Here is a 14895-nt window from a genome sequence, read left to right on the forward strand (position 1 = left end):
TCAGGGATACTTTCCCATCAGTGTTTGTTCTCTTCTCTCTCTGTCCAGCTCTCTTTCTTGGTGTGTGTGCATGTGTGTGTGTTTGTCCTGTTACTCCCTGCAAATATAAACTTTTCATTTGGCTCACTTCAAGCATAAAAACCAAAACCAAAAAACTGTTTTTATTTTACTCTCCATCATTTAACTATATGGGCACACACAAATTTAGTACCAAAAGTTCATGGAATATGCACACACACAAATTTATTACCAAAAGTTCAGGGAAAAGAAAAGGAAAAAAATCAATCATATTCTACCATCTTAATATAACTTTTATATACCTTGTTTAATTTTTATAAGCATTATTTATAACCAGAGTATGCATTTATTTTCTGCTTTTCAAACTTAATTTTTTGACATGTTCATTTCTCAAAGGTTACAGTTTGGTATCAATATTTAAGCATGGGCTAGACTGTCCAGGAATAGGTGGCAGAACCACTTCTCCTTTCCTTTACTGTCAGACATAAAAATAGTTCAAAAGCAGTTTGTGTTTACTTGCTACCATAAATAGCATCTTCATGCTATAGCTTTGTTCCTATTTTAGACATAACTCCTGAAAGGACTTTTAGGGCAAAGGGTATTAATATTTTTGTGACTTGATAATATTGCCAAAGAGCTTTCTAAAAGAATTGGTAGAATTTGCAATGCTTTTTCCAGTCTTTCCAGGATTACCATTAAACCTAAAAGCACAGCCAACATACATCACTTCAAATTTCTCACCTCGTATTTATTTTTTATTTCTTATAACCTGGTTTCTTTCTAAAAAAAACCCCAAAAACAAACAAACAAAAACCTCTGAAGCTACACCTATTTCTTTTTAGTACTTATTCCATGTGATCTCTGCAGAATTTACATGTTCCTCACTTCCTTCTTGAAATCAATCTCCATGACTTCAGCAATTTCACTGTTTTTTGAACCCTTTCTACCCTGAGATGCTTTTTCTTTTCTCCCTACTTGACTCCACAACGTTGGTTTACTCTCCTCTATCCATGATCTTTTCTTAATACGATTTCTCTCTGGGTGGATCATTCATTCCTTCAACCTGACCTTTGCTTATCCATAAATAACTACTCAATTTTATTTCTACTCTATTCTTTATTTTGAGCTACAGCCCTGTAGTTCTCCAGTAACTGGACATCACTGTACAGATGTCACAGTCTGCTGTTCTCAGGCCTGTGTATGATTTCCTGCTCATGGCACTGCCTTCTGCCTAGTCAGGAAGGTACAGAACTCTTAAAATAATTCTCCTGGTCACCCCTTTTCTCTATCCTCACATTCTGCCAGTCACCAAGCCCTGCTTATTCTTATGCAGAACGATTACATAAAGACTCTCTGATCCCTCCTCTTCATCTCCCCATGGTTTAAAAAAAATCATCTCACAGGTGGATCACTGAAATTGTTTCATGACTGGTTTCCTTGCTTCTACTCTGTATCATATGTAATTTATCTTCTGCATCAACAAATATGCTCATATTACAACTCAACTCAAAACCTGTAAAGGCTCTTGATTCACCTTATCATAGTGATCTCTAAGCTCTTCTGAGCACATGTATTTCTGACAGCAACATTTGGGGGCCCATCCCCCGTTGGTATATACATTTATTTATAAATTAATATTTACTTATAAAATTTTATATAGACTACTTATATACACACACTATAATTCTATGAAACAAAAAATATAAAAGAATGACATAAGAATACACACACACCTTTTCTACCACTTTGAAGGACTGCCCTTGCGCACCCTGTGAGGTACCTTCCATAACTCTGAAGACCATAACTTTCTTGGCGTGCAACACAAATACAGTATTCACTGGGTCATATAATATGATCCTAATTCTTTCCATTTCTTATCTCTGCCTTATATAGACATTTCTCCACTTCAGTAACCTAAAGCTATTAGCTACTTTTTCAACATTTTATAATATTTCACACTCTACTTGCTGACTGAAATGTTCACCTCTACTTGGAAACTCACTTATTCTTCATGGCCTACCTCAAATGTTACCTCTTTTGGGAACCCTCCTGATCCGATTCTCTTTACTCACACACTCATACGCTGCTGTGCAGTGATTACTGTCATTGCCTCCCTGTCTCTCCTCCTCTAGACTCCAAGCATGACCAAGGGCAATGTGTATCTTTTTAGATCCACCAAAGTTACTGACATAGAGTAGTTAACTTGTTATGCAAAAATATTGAGTAATTCCTTTACATAACTAACATATTACCAAACCAGAACATGAATGTCAGGACAGCATTTTTCTTCACAGATTCCTCAAATAGGAAATTAAAATCTGAGCATATAACATATTGACAAAAGCTAAGCTTGGTTTAACTGGGCAAATAACTAACAAAAATAAGATTTTTTTTTAAAAAGGACATCTCAATGCATTAGAAATTTTAAATACCTAAGGTTTGTATATAATAATTTAGATGCATCTAAATTAGTTACTAAGTTCCATGCACAGTGTTAAGGATATAATAAAACGACCTCACCCTAGAGGCCTTTGATGGAAGTCCTTTTGAAGTGTAAGTGCTTTAGTCCATCACAACTCTATTTCTAACCTGAGCTCTAGCCTCTAGAGGCATGTAAGCATTTGTAAACCAGCTGGCAAATTACTATTTGCAAAATTATTTTGTGAAAATCTTAAAATTATGAAAATGTTAGAACCCGAGGAGAGCTTAGAATACATTTAATCCAGGCCCCTTATTTTACAGCAGGGGAAATGCTGAGGCCCACAGAAGTTAATCCACTGAAGGTCACAAATTTGTGAGTGACAGAATAGAGACTAGAACCCCAGTACCTTATCATGCTAGTGTATTTTCTCTGTTCTACCCACTACTTGAAAACAGAGATCAACATTTCTCATTGTCACTCACTAAAGTATTTTTCAAGTTAATTATTGATTACTTAAAGAGAAGAATTCATTCATACTTAAACTAAACCCACTTTCTTATGTATTTTTCTGCATACATTAATATACTACTGTATTTTTCAAGTTCCTAATATGTAAGTTTTTAACATTAAGACTTAAGCAAAATACTTAACTGAATAATTAGTTCTTCGTTAGAATCATTAGTAAACATGTTTTTTATTTCAAAGAAACACTCAGTACCTGAATGTGCTCTTTTGTGATCAGCCAGGGTCGGTGTGCTAGCAGCTTATTTATTTCATTAAGATTTTTCAGTCTTTGTGGTACATATTCCAAACCATTCAACCACTCAGCAATACCTCCCGTCTTCAGAAATTCATCCACATGCATGTTTATTAAGTACGAACACTGATGTCTAGCTGCAGCCTAGAACACAAAGAGTTACTCGATAAAACAATCATGGTAGAGTCTTATTCTACTATTGCTAAACAAAAATACAGATGGAATTCGTAATTTTTATAGCTAAGAATTCTTTTCTTATCAAATCCTCCTCCTTCTAAAACTCACATCACAATGATGCCATAGATTCTTGAGTCAATATATGAAGCTGACACTTGTATAAACACATAAAGTGTCACACGAAGCCAGTTACTTCCTAGAAGTTGGTACCAATAAACTTAGAAGCCACTTTCTTGTTTTGTTAAGAAAATGTATTCTGTATTCTATAACAATAAAATCTCATTAACTGGAATTCTACCAATTCAGAATGCATGCTGATTTGGGGAATTCTCTTAGTCCCTTTGGTATAACTGTGACCTCAGTCTTAACTATGCACATCACTCTATGGAGAAGAAACTGAAGATCACTGACTCCCTATGCAGTCAAAATCAGCCTTGATACTGACAATTTGGTAAATCCAAACAAAGCAGACTTTAAAGTGCTCCATTCCTCAGAGCTCCTTCTCAGTAAAAGAATATTGTTTTATTTTCTATATTTTGTTTCTTAGTGTATGACCATTCTAGGTCTGCTTTCAGCCTGACTTACATCGAAATCTTAAACTAAAATTATTTTCTTAGTCAAGTTCATCAATTAAACAGAATGCTGCCCTTTTTTGTGTTTGTTTAAAACTTCAGAGAGAGCATAAACAAGATAATCGAATGAAACTTGGTGAAATTAATCTACTAACTCCTGGCTAGCTGCTGCCTCTGTCAGCTCAGCTGGTCTAAATCTTGAAATACACAGCACTTGCATCGTGTTCTCACTCCTCTTTTTCTCTGGCAATAGTTCAACTGTAGTGCTGTTCTTCCTTTCTACCCTCTCCCTCCTGCTACCTGTGATCCCAATTTATAATTCTCTCTCCCCTCCCCAAACATTCACTAGTTAACTAGTACCAAGTACTATACTTAAAAGGATTACAATTCATTTAAGAATGCTTCTCTTGAGCCCTGGCTGGTGTAGCTCAGTGGATTGAGCACGGGCTGCGAACCAAAGTGTCGCAGGTTCGATTCCCAGTCAGGGTACATGCCTGGGTTGCAGGCCATGACCCCCAGCAACCGCACATTGATCTCTCTCTCTCCCCCTCCCTTCCCTCTCTAAAAATAAATAAATAAAATCTTAAAAAAAAAAAAAGAATGCTTCTCTTATCCAGGGTCTCCACTGGTGCTGAATGATACTTTAACCAAAGTAGTAATTATTTTCATGTATAAAATACTAAATAAAATATCACATACTTTTTAATAATAAAAGCAAGACATTAAAAGTAAAAACAAAACCTGTGGGATATTACCTTGGCCCCCTATAAGCATCTTTTAATCACAAAAGATTAAATATGGAAAATGATTTTAGTAAAAATTAAATGAGAAATTTTCCATACATTAAATGGCTTAAAGCATTCAGGATGTACTCAAGTGATCTGGTATCCAAAAAGTCACAGAATTCTTGAATTTTTAGGTCCTTAAAATTATACCGAGCTCTACACACCCACAAACACAACAATAGGAGGAAGAAGGAACAAGTGAGCGTGGAGTCACCATTATTGCGATGTAGTGCCTGTGTGATAGAGGAAGGGGGCCGTCCATGCGCAGCATGTAGAACTGGCTCCGCAGGAAGGACTCTAGGTACTGAGTGTGCAGACTCATGACCTGGGTGATGTTGTCCAGACGACCGGATGTAGAGTATTCTTCCACAAGAAAGTTAGTACGTTCATCCACTGTGTTTGCTTGGATAACCTTACAACCAAAAAACCCAAAACAAGATTAATTATTGAGAAGTAAACATATCCTTGGTTTACATAACTTATGCCACTTTTGAGGCATGTGAAATGTTCTTTTGATATTAACAGACACTGGAATTACAGTTGCTCATATGGGAAACAGGAGTAAAAAAGAAAGCACCACTCATTTTTGGCTCTGGTACTATAATTTATTAAACAACAAATGTCAAATTATCAAATATTATACACACAGCTATGAAACTGGAGGGGAAAGCTTCCATCTGCTTTGCCAGGAACATAAGGCAAATTTTCCAGGGCTCACTTGCACGGCCACTGTCGAACCAATTTGTGGTGAGGCAAAAGCGTGGCATTCAATTACATACATTTGTAATTTTATCTCAAAAGCCTATGCAGATGTTTAATCATAGTATCTTTAAACAAATATTTTCAGTCTCATCTTTTGCTTGTTTTTGTTATTCAATATTAAAAAGAGGCCTTCTGAAGTCTTTTTAGGGACAAAGGCAAATATGATAGTTTATAGGAAAGTGTTAATTTAAAAATCAGTAACACTAGAGTACTGTCATTTCTATTTTGAGACTATTATGTTAATTAGGGAAAAAAGATAAAAGTTATTAAAATGGACATCTTCCATTCTAGGGAACCAACAGAGCTTACTCAAAAATAGGTTATTTATATATAATTTCATACAAAATGACAGCTTGGGCATCACACCAAAAACTGGCTCGAACGGTGTAAACAGCTTATTAGCACCTTGTAGAAGGACCCAGTTCTGTGGGAACGAATAGATATGAGATGCACATTTCTAGTACTGGTTCATTATTTATTGACATTTTAGAGTTCTAGACTTTAGAAGAATGTATTCCTTATATTACACCCAAGATTAAATGCAAGCTCATGCACCTAGTTATTTCACAGCCTGATTTAGAATTCAGAACTCCTGAAGGCCAGACAAAACGGTCTTTCCAAGGACCCACACTGTTAGTAAGAAACTTCTGTTAACTGCAGGGCTGGCTCCACAGGCTCTTCTTAAAATAAGTTACCCAAAAGGCATTAATGACTGAGAAAAATTTAATCCCAAAGAAAATATAGTATTTGAAAAATGTAAACTGTAAGGAAATGTTAATTACAATGGTATAAAAGAGCAATTTTACTCTAGCTCACTATAATACCAGATAGATACATGTTCCTTTACACATTTCCCCCATTTTGTCAATGGGGGGGGGGTCAAGATTGTTAAAAACATAATAGGATCTAAATAAACTACATATAATTAGGGATAGGATATCTGTTGTTTTTACTTGTCTTCCCCAGTAGAAGTTTCTTCTGTTAACTGATGCCTAACATACATTAATAAATGATTCATATGATACAAGAGATCCTGAAAACGGTGATGGCTTCAGCAAATCAGATTATTTTCAAATATATACTATGAAAATGATTGTATCAGGAATCTTTTATATATATAACTATATACAGGTTCCAGCAGAAGTAATGTCTGCTCAAGTGTGAATGGTAGGGTAATAATATGCATGTAATAATTCATAGTTTTAATTTGAACATTTCACCCAAAATGGCATATGGTATGCTTGAGTGTGATATTGTTATGTTACAGAATTACATGCCTATGATTTTGTAATAAAAGATTTTGTAATTTTAAAAAGGGGGCATTATTTGTGCCAGACCCTATGTGTGTGCTGTGTGCACATGTGTACATATATATACAGCCCCTATGCTGTGTGAGGGAAATAGGCCCTCGCATAGCCTAATAGGTGCCTACTGCACGGTCACCACCTAGATCAGCTACAGTCACTGAACTCCAAAACATTACTGCTAACTTTCATGGGGTATTTTCATTTAAATTATAAGGTCACAAAAAAAGTGAAATGAAGGTCAAGGAACTGCTGACTTTGGCAATGACCTGGAATGTATTATTTGAATTCTACTCATCCCTTCTTCTAAGACGATACCTGGCACATAACAGTTGTTCTATAAATATGTGTTGACTAATTTCAGAACAATATGGGGATAATGTTGGTGCTTTAAGATAAAAAATACTATTCTGGCAATATGTTGTGAAATCAGCATATATAACGGTATGAGTTAATAACTCCTTGAAGAAAAGAAAAATTCCTAATTAGTGGTTCTCAACTTTTCTTAGCCCAGGTATACCTGGAGAGGCATCTAGGAGTCTAGAAGGTCCTGCACCTTGCTGTAACCCTCATAGAGATGCACACTCACATGACAGGCACAAATCTTGTACTGATTTTAATCTCCTTTGAGTCATTTTACAACCTTTCTTGCATTCACTACCTAGACTCCCCACCCTCAACAAGGGTACGGACTGTAACAGAGATTCTATAATATTCTGTGCAATTAAGACTTAAAACCAAATGAAAAGAATAACCACTAGTGATGTAATACCATGTTTTGTTTAATAACAGGTTTAATAAGGAAACAACAGGTTTAGTTGGGAAACTCATTCCAAAGTATCTTAACATTTAATAACCTATAATCACCATGAAACGGTGGTCATTTTAAAAACTACAACCTTCAGATTAATATTAAATTTTATTACTGTTTGGAGCTTTGCTCAGAAAAATTATATTTGAAACCAAATATGCTAAAATTGATATGTTTCTTATCTTGTAGCACAGTATTTTAGGCAGATTATTACACAGTCTTTTTAGTGAAGTTGAAAAGAAAATATCTCTGTGGTTTTCTGACACATAAATAAGAAATAAAAGCAAAACATGTTTATTTCCATATTAAAAATAAAAACATTCTTTGATATAATTATTTACCACTCTATGTATTGTAAGACAGATAAACTTACTTCCTTCTCTGGAATAAAGGCACTTGGTCCTCTTGTCAAGGGTTGAGACACTCTGATTTTTTTATCCTGTTTTTAAAAGAAAAGTTTTATGTATTAATGATGACTTTCTAAGAAAAAGTTAAACTGGTGCAAATGTATTGCTAAGGTACTAAAATAAATAAATTATGTAAAGTCAGAGTAAGTGTTAGGTCTCAGATAGAGGAAAACCCATAGAGCCACTGTATGAATAAGATAATGGGGCAACCTCGACCACAGTGCTGAGAGCACAGTAGGCTCCTGAAATGTCACTTCCTCAGTCATTCTCTACAGCACCGTGGATTTTTAGCCTATAGTTGACATGACTAAAAACTACAAACCTCCATAGTAAAATCCTGTAACAGTATACTAATAGTATACCTCAAATTGAAAGCTAAAGGTAATTTCAAAGAATCAAATTACAGACAAACTTCCCAAAGCAATAACCTGATCTTTATTAAAAATAAAATAAAATAGGATAATTATATTGAAGTTTTGAAGCTTTAAGAAAAATGTAAAACTTGGAGAAGTAGAGGTTAATTTAAGAAATGGGAGAATGCAATAATGTTTATTGTTACACTTGCTATTCTATTTAGTATTAACTGGTACATTGCCAATAGTATGTTAATCTGTTATTTTTTGTTACGAATTTTAAAAAATATTTTATTTATTTACTTTTACAGAGAGAGGATGGGAAGGAGAAGGAGGATAGAAACATCAATGTGTGGTTGCTTCATGCATGCCCCCCACTTGGGACCCAGCCTACAACCCAGGCATGTGCCCTGACTGGGAATTAAACCATCAACCCTTTGGTTTTCAGGCCTGCACTCAATCCACTGAGCCACACCAGCCAGGGCTGTTATACATTTTTTTGATTAAAAAATATTTTGAGCCCTGGCCGGATAGCTAAGTTGGTTATAGTGTCATCCCATTATGCTAAGGTTGAAGGTTTGATCCCCGGTCAGGGGACATACACGAATCAACCAATGAATGCATCAATAACTGGGACAACAAATCAATGTTTCTCCTTTCCTCTCTCTAAAATCAGTAAGTTAAAAAGAATATTTTGGTGTCCTCATTTAAGTGTGATTATCTGTAAGCCTTAAAATCCCAATCAGGGAGTCACTCCCTTCTCCGTAGGCATGTTAAACAGAAATAGTCAAAATGAGGCTCTTTGGCTCTGAAGTCCTTCTTAGCATGAAGAAGAGATAGGAGAAATAGTCACTTAATTTTCTATAATAGAAGTAATATTTTAAAGTTGTAAAAAAGCCCGCCAAAACCATAACATAAAAATGGAGACTATGCCATGGCTTATAAAGATCCTAAACACTGAGTGGGAAATTAAAGAGCACGAGAACAGATGTCTACTGGAAGTGAGTATATTAAGCTTTAGGTGCTACCAAGCCCACCTCAGGAAGCTTCTAAACTGAGGAGGTAGCTCTAGGTGGTTTCCTCATCTGAGGATGGCAATACAGCTTCCACATGACTTTGTCTCCTGGCCACAGCTGACTAGACCAGTGATTTTCAACCCTTTCATCTCATGGTACACATAAACTAATTACTAAAATTCTGCAGCACACCAAAAAAAATGTTTTGTTTTGTTTTTTGCTCATCTCCAAAAAAAGTATAATTTTGATTCATTCACACTGATGACTACTATTGTTGGCTGCTGTCATTTTATTTGACAGTCTAAAAGAAAAGAGGTCCATGCCTCTGACTAAATAGTCAGGTATTTCATGGTTTAAAAACGTCTTGTGGCACACTGGTTGAAAATTGGTCTAGACCAATAAATATAGAAGCTAGTCTGCAGCCCATAGATTCCCTGATGAGTAAGTTCTGCCTAAGTCGAGTTGAGAGTAATTGGCTGAACCAGGAAGATTCTAGAATACTAGAAGTAACACAGGAGTACTAAGATTGTATTAAAGTAATGTAACCCAACAGAGAAAGAGAAAATAGCACTCAGAGGGAGAAGCGAAGAGAAAATAATGAAGCACCAGAATAAGAATCAACAGATGCCTGCTTCTCAGGGAAAACCACTAGAGTTTCTATAGATTCACTGAAGTAGAAGCTAATCATGGCTCTCTTCTCTCTCCCTTCCTCCTTACCTCATTCTTCTTTTTCTCTGCACAAAGTAACTGAGTCCTTTTGTTCCTTACAAACAGCCTACCAAACGCAAATAGTTGCTTAAGCCCCTTACCTTATTAGGAGGCAGTCACAAATTGGTAAAAGTAGGCAGGTAGGCAATTCAATGATTTTTTGATAGCCTAATCAGATCGCTGATAGACACTGTGGATATACCATAAAAAAACAGGTATGGTCCCTGCCCTTATGCACTTGGCACAAAATCACCATTTATTTTCAGGGTTCTATGGAAATAAATATATTAAATAATGGTAATCTTAAACTGGTAAGTTTTCAGAAAGAACTAGACATCTGGGTTATATTTATAAGGTGATGACAAATATATCTCAATTTAGTGGTAAAGCACACTAGAGGACTCCATGTAAAAATAACAGAAATTCCAAATTTCTAATATTGGTATTTCTTGCCGACATCAACTATGAATCTCTATTTACCAAGAAAAATAATTTAAAAGAAAATAACAGATTTCTTTCTCTTTGCTGTTCTCTGTAAGTTATAGAAAGTAAAATTTCAAATACTCTATTTAATATAGCCTAATACACTATTGTCTGAAAAGCAACCCCTTTATAACTGATCATTTCAAATGAACAAAGCAGAGTGAATGACTGTGAGGACAAATCATAGGTTTGAAGAAAAAAATGTCAATATGGGGATAAATGGGATCTTTTAATTATATTTATGAAAATACATAAAGTTAATAGAAAATATAGGGAGAGAAAAATAAAAGTGTACAAAGGAAATCTGGAGATGTAGAATGATTACTAAGATTATTTGTTTATAAAAATCACTATTTGATATATTTATCAACTGAATTTACTTTTAAATGGCTGGAACTGTTATGTTACTTACCAAAATACTTTCTGGAATAGGAGATGTTTATATCTGAAATACATTTTCATTACAGAATGAACTGTGTATCACTGCACTTAAAAGAATGTAACATCTCTTAGTTTCAACCAACTGATAAGCAACTGAAACTCAATTTCATTTGTGTCAACATTCATTTATTCAGCAAACATTTATTAAACATTTACACTGTACGCGGCACGCTGAAGATACAAAGAGCCGGACTAGCAGAACTGCATATAAGTCACTGTATATAGCCTATGATGTATTCCAGAGTAGATGTATACAAAAAGTGATGTGGGAAAGTATCATTTTAGCCATTACAATTTACTTGGCTATTTTCTGACTATTGAACATTAAAGTTGTATATAGTTTTCACTATTATAAATAATTCTGTGCTGAATATCTTTGTATAGAGATTTAGGGGATATATTTTGTGGTATTTAGGTTAGTTACTTTAGGAAGATTCCCAGATGTGATTTTACTGGGGTTTAGGTTATACCTATCTTTAAAGGTTTTTTTGATAATATGCTAACAAAAATGTTTTACCAATTTTGTTTCCATCAGCTGAACAAATATCCACTTAACCCATGAACTCCAAAAGTGAAAAACAGCATCCAAAAATGTGTGAAATTTCTTACTATATACTAATTTGAGGTAAAATTTCTTAAATGGATCTGTGGCTGAGATCTGTTTTCAGTTAATACAATTCTGGGAGTGATGTAACCCCTGGGCCTGAGATACACAAACACACACCAGCTGGGAAGTTACTGCAATGGCCCAGAAGAGATGATGTGGCCTAAGGGCTGTTTAGACAATGAAGACAAGGAAAAACTAACATCATTTTTAAGTTTCATCGTCATGTATCCTTCCTCAGTTGCATCACTACTTAATGATCAGCCACCTTTTCTGGTGAGGATTCTATTATTGTCTTCAGCTGGGTGCTTCAAGTAGTTACATAAAGGTGAAATGCAAAATATTAAAAATTATCAAAGCAACTCATAAATTCTACTGTAAACTTTACCGAAAGTTTTTTTCCTCCACTTACTTTCTATCCTTCTATGTATTTAAAGTTGACAAGATCAAATACAAAAGAAGTAGGACTGCATCATAACCAAAAGATTCACTTTAAAACTATAAGCTGAAGTTCTGGCTTCCTATAATAGTGATACATTTCCTTGGCTTTTATTTCAAATCCAAAATGCTTAGGACTGAATTCCTACTTCATGTAGCCACATGTGACTAAATTTAAATTTATTAAAATTAAATAAATTTAAAAATGAAGCTTCTCAATCATGCTAGTCACAATTCAAGTGCTCAACAGCCATATGTGGCTGTGGCTACCTACAGGAGAGTGCAGACATTTCCACCTGCCACCACAGGAGGTTCTACCACAGTGCTGCTCTAGATTCATTTGATTTTTTTAAAAAATTACATTTCAAGCATTTTAATGCCTTTCTGAAATGTTAAATGACTGTTCTGCAGAGTTATTGCTTTGATAGTTACTCCTCCTCAATCCCATAACCAAGCATAATTGCAGAAATCCTCTTAGCCAAATTAAGAGTGAATACAGATAGCGGCAATGCAGGAAAAGAAAAAATCAGTTCCAAAGAATCCTTCTCTATTTCTGCTCACATTAAAGTCTCCAGAAACATATCAATAAATTTTTTCTCTCCCCCCTTAAAAATTATGGTAAAAAAACACATGAGATCTACCCTCTTAACAATTTAGTGTACAATACAGTATTCTTAACTATAAACACAATGTTGTACAGAATGTGTAGGACTTTCATTTTCCTAATGGCAAAGTTATACCATTGAACAACTTCTCATTTCCCTTACCCTCGACAACCACTACTTTCTGCTTTTTGTGTAAGCACACTCTTCAGATCCCAGCTGAGATGCTCCCTATGTAATCACGAGCTTCCCTGCACAATTCAGATCAGCCTCTTTCAGTGCAAGAGCTCCCCTTGCTAGGCTTCCATAACCCTGAACCACCCAATACACCTCTCTCAAGTGAGTATTTCTTCCATGGTTTCATCTTCGTGACACAAACAAAATGCTACCAACAGTCACTATTGAGGAAAAGAGTAGAGGAAGTAAAGTAGAAAACAGGGCATACGATGTGAAAATGAACAAACCAAACAACTGACTCCTGCATCTTTTACATCTATCTAGGAGGTAGTACTTTTTAGCCCTTCAGACTGGCTTTGGGCATTTGGAACTGCCTGTGATACCATCTGTTTGTAGTATTAGCACCTTCAAATCAACATGTTTCAAACTAATCTGCTATCCCAAACTAGTCACTCCTGCTCACTTTCCTCTACAAGTTATAAAATCACTAAACACACTAGTAACCCTGGCTCCAATTTACACTTATCTTTGACTCTTTATCCTAGGAATCTGCATTCAAACAGTTGTCACATCCTATCATTGCTTTTCCCAAAGATCTCTTTGTTATCCTTTCAATAGACCCTTCAACTGTAAGAGTTTCTCTCAGGCTGAGAAATCTTTTCCCCTCACAATTGAGAACAGTATCAATTCTAGGTCTTGGCTTTCTCTCGTTAGGAGGCTTTAAGAAGACAATACATAAAAATGTAAAAAATAAAAAGCATAATACAAATAAAGTCTTATTTTTATTTTTCTGCCAATTTTCCTTAATGTAAAATAAAACACCTCAAACTAGAATCGCTGTAGTTTTTCAACAAATGCTACTCTGATAGAATAATTCAAGAGTTGTTCTGTAAGTGAAAATAACCTGCAGCTGCACTGATTTTGAAGAACAACATTGCTGTCTTTTTCTCTCTTGCAATGTAAATACAGCTAATTTCTTATTTTTGGGAACAAATGGCTCTGATCATATTAGTAGTGAATCTTGTACAATGGCAAACCCGTAAGTCTTATTTTGTTTCTATGAAAATCCAAAACCAACAAACAAGCCCTTGAGATTTTTTAGCTGCCCAGTCCATTATGGTAGCCACTAGTCACAGGTGGCTATTTAAATTTAAGTTGATTAACATTGAAGTTAAAAATTTAGTGCTCCAATGGCACTAGTCACATTTCAAGTGTGCAACAGCCACATGTGGCTAGTAGGTACCATGATGGACAATGCAAATCTAGGATTTTTCTATCATTATCAAAGGTTCTATGGCAGGGGTGTCAAACTCATATTCATCAGGGGCCACATCAGCCTTGCAGTTGCCTTCAAAGGGCCAAAATAAATTTAGGACTGTGTAAATGTAACTTCCTTAACTGTTAAGCAATTGAAATTACATTCAGTCCTTTGAAGGTGACCGCAAGGCAGATGTGGTCCCTGGTGAAAATGAGTCTGACACCCCTGTTCTATGGTAAAGCATTGATTCCAGCTACTGGGATAATGATGCAAAAGCTACAAAATGGTTAAAAATTCAAGAGTGAACATAAGGATAATAACCACGTACTAAGGTAACTTCATAAGTGTAAAAATAGATGTGGATGTTAAAACTGAAAAACCAATAAAACCAGCAAATTAACAATGGCAAGTTGTAGATGACACCATTCTTCAGAGTCTTAATTTGCTGATAATGTTCAAATCACTAAATATAAAGAAAATATTCTCTAAAACGTTGACTCTAGTGTTAAAAAATAAAAGTATGGAAAAATTTTTATTTTTAAATAGTAAATGTAATTTTGATTTATTTTTAAAAAGCTTAAACAGTCACAGAATTTAAATTTTTCCATAAAACCCCATAATTTCAATCAAGAAAAAAACTATAGTTATGAAACAGGAACCAGTACTTTTTATGTGTCAGTTCTATGGGTTCTAAGAGATTATTTTACAAGGGTTGTGATCTCTAGAGTGCTACCATAAGGAAAAGTTTATTTTTTCAGATAAATTATAGCTGAAAGAAGTTATGCTTAAAATACATCAGT

At 35.0% G+C, this 14895-nt stretch overlaps 1 protein-coding gene across 1 annotated transcript in view; it reads right to left on the reverse strand.

The window, feature by feature from the left end:
* The window catches only part of SESN3 (sestrin 3), a 78251-nt gene that overhangs the window by 26591 nt on the left and 36765 nt on the right, over positions 1 to 14895 (reverse strand). The window contains exons 2-4 of the mRNA XM_028516319.1: positions 7982 to 8047; positions 4946 to 5143; positions 3159 to 3341 (exon numbers count right to left, since the gene is read on the reverse strand). Of these exons, the coding sequence (XP_028372120.1) occupies positions 3159 to 3341; positions 4946 to 5143; positions 7982 to 8047 (447 nt within the window). The remainder of the gene's footprint in view (positions 1 to 3158; positions 3342 to 4945; positions 5144 to 7981; positions 8048 to 14895) is intronic.

This window comes from Phyllostomus discolor, chromosome 6 (assembly GCF_004126475.2).
Source record: "Phyllostomus discolor isolate MPI-MPIP mPhyDis1 chromosome 6, mPhyDis1.pri.v3, whole genome shotgun sequence".
NCBI lineage: Eukaryota > Metazoa > Chordata > Mammalia > Chiroptera > Phyllostomidae > Phyllostomus > Phyllostomus discolor.